The 5,576-nt window shown below is 47.4% G+C and overlaps 1 protein-coding gene across 1 annotated transcript; it reads right to left on the bottom strand.

Moving 5' to 3' along the window:
• Positions 1 to 451: 451 nt before the first annotated feature.
• LOC127343562 (conserved oligomeric Golgi complex subunit 4) lies at positions 452 to 4,689 on the bottom strand. Its single transcript, XM_051369698.2, has 2 exons — positions 2,911 to 4,689; positions 452 to 1,179 (listed from the first exon to the last, which is right to left on the bottom strand). The coding sequence occupies exons 1-2, from the start codon at positions 4,561 to 4,563 to the stop codon at positions 550 to 552; spliced, it is 2,283 nt and encodes a 760-aa protein (XP_051225658.1). The 5' UTR covers positions 4,564 to 4,689; the 3' UTR covers positions 452 to 549.
• Positions 4,690 to 5,576: the final 887 nt, after the last annotated feature.

Raw genomic sequence — 5,576 nt, 5'->3', positions numbered from 1 at the left:
ATGTCAAACTATGATCATCGCCTAATTTACCCGCCCTTTCAAATTCCGCTTTTCAGTTTCATTTTTACGGTTTTTCTAATCTACGCCACTGTCAAATTCGAGCGAACTATCGTTTTTAGAAGACTGAAAACCACTTTTTCGGTTTGCACTTTTTCGACTCTGTTAGAGATGCTCTTATACAGGATGCGGCTTTCTAACAGGACGCCGTACTGGGACAAGCGCAAGCACGTGGCAGTGAACTACGTCCTTGGCAGGTCATTTTACTTTCTTGTAAACTCCTATCTCAATTCATTGAAAATACAAAGCTTTTGCTTTCGTTTAAAAAATAAATAAATAATCATACAGCTATATGTCACCACAGCCAAAAAAAAAAAAATCCTCAGAAGTCCATGATATATTGTGAAACATCATTAGGCTATATGTCACCGCAGCCAAAAAAAAAAACACATCCTCAGAGCAAGTCCATGATATATCACATACATAAGTCACAAAACAGGAGAACATTTTCACGATATATATCACATATAAAGAATTATGAAGTGGAACAAGTTAAAGTCTCAAAGCAGAAATCGCTTCAGGCCTGAAGTCAATCCTGAGGCCTAAGACCCTCCTCACCTCTGCAGGCGTCAACAGCCATGTCAGATGCCCAGCGTTATCGCCCCAGAAATCCAGTATCTCGGATACACGCTCAAAGTTCAAAATGGTTGACATCTGGGACAGCCTTGAGAACTTGTCGCGGACTGGTCTCTGTGACATCTCTGAGAAATGATTAATTAGGGAACGAACGTCCTTGTCGAGCTGCAAGCCACCCAGCTGGCTGAACCTTTTCTGCATCATGATCACCTCAAGCCTCTTGACAATGAAGTCGATGATCAAGTGAACAAAAGAATCATAGTTGTTCGATGTCATCATTGGCTGGAGCCATGCAACATTAGTGTCAACTGCAAGGAGAAGCTTCTGCACCCATGGGTCATTCACCTCATTTTCCCCATATTCGGCATCATCAAGCTCATAGCTAACAGTGGTAACAATGTCAAGGACATGACGAATGCGGGGGGCGACAGACGCCACTAAATGCTCCAGTCCAGAATAAAGGATCTTCTTGAAGGAAGCATTGATCTCGCCTAGCTCTGATAAACAGGACTTGATCTTCTCCCGGTCAGCAGGAGCATGAAAAATCTGATGAAAAGACGCAAAGAAGTTCCGTAGTCAGGCATATGACTATGACTAGAATACCACATTAAAGTCAAATTATCATAGCTCAAGCAAACCACTAGCTGTTCACATAAGATAATTTAGGAACAGCCCATAAGAGCCATATAATTTGAAGTCAGTTACTCCATCCTTTAATTTCAAGGTGAATATATGCCCCTAATATGTTCTACTTGTAACTTGGGAGATTAATACAGAACTGTCGATAGATAGGTACATTGGCCATTCATTTCTTTAGCCATATATCACTCGCTCCATTCACTATTATAAGATGTTTTAGGTTTTCTCGAAAATGCATGTATCTAGACATGTTTCAGTGTGTAGGTTCACTCTTCAGTCCGTATCGAGTCCACATTGAAATTGAAATATCTAAAACATATTATAATAGTGAACAGAGGGAGTATATAAATACTATTGATGTGTCCTTTACTTCAGAGGTTGTATTGGTAAACTCAACGGAGGCTGAGGCTGCTGGTGACAGGAAGGCGCTGTGGCCAACGGAGGCAAAGGTTGGGAATTCAGAGAATTAGACTACATCAGGATATCATACAGTTTTCTTATTGCCTGCTCCCACGTTACAGCTAGGGGGGCTTAAAAAGCCAAACACAAGGGATAGGGTATCCTGGGAGGGCAAGGTGTCATAACAGACTGGGACTCAACCTGTTAACTTCTAAACTGACTCAGACCTGTACTTTTCCACCTCGATGAAACTTATTACCTTCTGTTGGTAGTTACTCCTCTGGTCTCATTTAATCGACGCCAAATATACGTAAGAATACACTGGTTTAAGTTGTACCCTGCGTCGATTAATAACGACCGGAGGGAGTACTTCATAACTGTTGGACATCTGAAATAGCTACGTTTCATCTTCTTTATACTAGAATCCCACATTGCTTGGTGACGGTTAAGAGTGGTGTTTTGTAAGGGTGCTTGATAACTGTAATGTTATGTCATCCACCACTTGGTAGAGGCTATCTTGATTTGACTTTTATAGTTTTACTACATACAGTTTAATGGTTAAATAATTAGAAGTAACTACATCAAATTGTTCATATAGCGATTGTAATCATAAACTCATAACACTGGATTGCACTGAGACTAATGAAACTCTGAAGTATATAGAAAGGTCCTCATAGATACTTGACGTAACCATTCAGTTTCTTTGGCATTTTGTTCAAGTATGTGGAATAAAGTGAATGGGTAAGAAAATGACCCTTATTATCTGGCAATAAGTGTATTAGGAACAATATAAAAAGTTAAGTGTGAATCCATAGTTACTTGCTCTTCTATAAAATATATGAGGCTGAATGACAGCAATCACGCTATCATAGCCATTGGCAGGCAACTTCAATCATCGTTGAGTAAACAAGTTTACAACCACATACATATGAGAAGTGCTTAACAATTTACTGATTTAGTAACACAGTAACATACATATGAGAAGTGCTTAACAATTTCTTGATATTTGAAATAGTTTGTCATTCATGACACGATGATACTACAAAGTACCAACTATTTTCTAGAGAACGTGACCACATTGTGGTTTTAATTTTAAAAATTTGCAATTCAGAACACACAGCACAACTATACCTACCCAACTGATTTCATCTTGATTAAATGCGTATATAACTTAACCGCCAGATGTGTGCCCAGTGTTAACATAGACAAACAGATAGAAGGAGACAAAAATGAACTCACCTCTGGACAGAGCTCTTCAATCTCATGGCGGAGCTTCAGCACATACTCTGAGCTCACATCCATGTTGTTGAGTGCAGTTGCAATCTCCTCCCCAGTCTTGTGAACACCAACGCCACCTAGGAAGAGCTTTGCACCCAGGTTTGGCTCCCTCATTCTCCACTGCAGTGCCTCCTGGTACTCATTGCTTAGTAGGCTTGTTGCCCCACCAAGCACAGCAAGCAGCGAATTTATGCTTGCAGTGGATGCTGCCCGCCGGCAGCAACTCTGCAGTAGAAAAAACACATCATCCACCATTGAGGTAGTGAGACCATCAGGCACTGGCTCGTCAATCCGGATGGCCTTCCTTATGTTCTCTACCATGAAAAACTCCTCCAAGATTACATAGAACCCGGTCAAATCCTTCTCCATCTTACTGAAGCTACCATTACGGAAGGCCTTCATTGCTTGCGGACCGAGCTCAGGCTTGACATCTCTGAGTCCACGGATCTTGTTAACCATAAACTCGGTATAGTCTTCACCAAGCTGTGTCAACGCAAGAATCTCCTCAAGATAATGCTCAACCTCCCTGGGGTCAGGCCCTTCATTGCCGCCTGCAGCGTTGGCCACAGAACCCACCACAGAGAGAAGGTTCTTGGTATAGGAGTTTATATCCGAGGAAAGACGAGCAAGTTTCCGGTACTCAGCATAGCGACGAAGGATCTGGGTGCCCCTCGTGTCGCATTCCTCCTGCAGCTCAATTATGGCATAGGCGACGGCATCTTCACCTCGTAGCTCACGAAGCACCGCGTCATTCTCTTCGACAGCAAGCACGATATCCTTGAAGAGACGGGTGAGGCAGCCGACGAAATCCGGGCGCTCCGGGGTAGGCTGCTGGGTTGTTGCGGAGATGAGCTCTGCAAGGTGCTCGAAGTCTGCACGCGCGCGGAGGGCGACGACGTTCTTGAGGTAGGCAACGTAGACCTGGAGACCCTCGTCCGCGAGGGCGAGGAGGGGGAAGAGGCGCACAAGGCGCAGCACGGCGGGGTGGTCCTGGGCGTCGACCGCGGCGGAGAGCCTCCGACGCGCGAGCCCCTCGACCCTGCGCTTGATGTCTAGCAGGTCGCGGCGGAGGTCGTCGTCGGTGGGGAAGCGCGAGTCGATGGCGAGGAACTCGTGCGCCGCGCTGGCTGCGGCTGTGAGGTCGTCGGCCGCCAGGGCCCGGCGCGCGGCGTCGAGCGCGCGGGAGCGGTCGAGCGCCGCCTCGGCGCGCGCGAGCGCGGACTCGGCGCGGGAGTGCGCCGCGTCGAGGTGGCGCACGCGGGAGGAGAGCGCGTCGGCTAGCGCGGCGGTGGAGGAGGAGGAGTCCCTGAGGGCGGAGGCGTCGGAGGCGGCGAGGGAGAGGAGCGGCGGGGCGGAGCGGAGCAGGGACGCGGCGGCGCGGTCGAGGTCGGGGCGGCGGGCGAGGAGCGCGTCGAGGCGGGCGTCGAGGGCTCGCTGGTAGGCGACGCACTCGTGGAGAAGGCGGGTTGCGGCGCCGGCGTCGGTGAGGCCGCGGAGGGTGGCGAGGGATGCGGGGTCGCCGAAGTCGAGGGAGGGAGGGCAGTCGGCGGATGCGTCGGGCGGCACCGCTGGGTCGGGGCGCAGGGGGTGCGGAGCGAGAGACGGCACGGCCATGGCCGCCGGCCGAGGCAGGGTGGATCGGTGAGATCTCCGGTCAGAGGTGCGGGATCTGGCGGGGTGTGCGAGTTGCTGCACTTCCTCTTGGAGAAAGAAACTTACCTGCTTTGCTACGGAATAGATTAGGCATGTACCCAGCTAATCTGCCCTCACTAATCTCCAGGGAGATAATCTGCAATGCTGAAACTGTTCGTAACTTCACAGTCTCCAATCCACTGGATAGAGATGATGTATTGAGATCGAGAAAAAATACAGTAAAAAAATGATAATTAGGGATTTAATAACTACCCAATACACTAGAATTAAATATCCCTTTAGGCCTTATTTGATACTAGAATATTTGTGAGGATTATCCCCACCAAACCCTGATCCTCACTTATCAGTAAGAGCGTATTTGGTTCTAGTGTAGTTGTTAGTTTAATCTCCATTTTTTCTCGCGTATCCTCACTTTGATGGTACGTTCCCCGAGGATTGAGGTTTTATGAGGATTGGATGAAGGTAGGAGTTTTACCCATTTCTTAGAGGATTATCTCCACTAATCTTCCAAAAAACTCTACTAACAAATTAGATTTTACTAACAAGTGGGGATTTCGGGTTTGGGAGGATAATCCTCACAAATTTCCACAAAAACTCTCGTACCAAATATGACCTAAGTGGATGTTTAGGGCATCTCCAGTCGTCCAACTCATTTAGCACAATCCATTTTGGTCTACTTGTATCGGTTTGTGGACACAAATCAGGTTATGTCCTCCCATTGTATGTTCTTGATGATCCGGGCAGGCATTGCCAGATTCGCGTCCGCTTGGCTTGTCTTTATTCTTCTCCGGTGGTGGATGGTCGTCGGTGAAGTAGTTTAGCACCCTGTTCCTCACGAAATAGCATCGACCAGTAGTCGCTATCGCCGTCATACTTTGGGTCAAGACACAAGGCAGTGCTTCTGCCTGCGGTGGAAGAGCTCGTGGCCGAAGTCCTTGCCAACAAGCAATGGTACCATGGGCACCCTGCCGAAG

This window comes from Lolium perenne, chromosome 3 (genome assembly GCF_019359855.2).
Source record: "Lolium perenne isolate Kyuss_39 chromosome 3, Kyuss_2.0, whole genome shotgun sequence".
NCBI classification, from domain to species: domain Eukaryota; kingdom Viridiplantae; phylum Streptophyta; class Magnoliopsida; order Poales; family Poaceae; genus Lolium; species Lolium perenne.
Note: the sequence above shows the minus strand (reverse complement) of the source record. Positions and strands in the feature narration are given on the sequence as shown.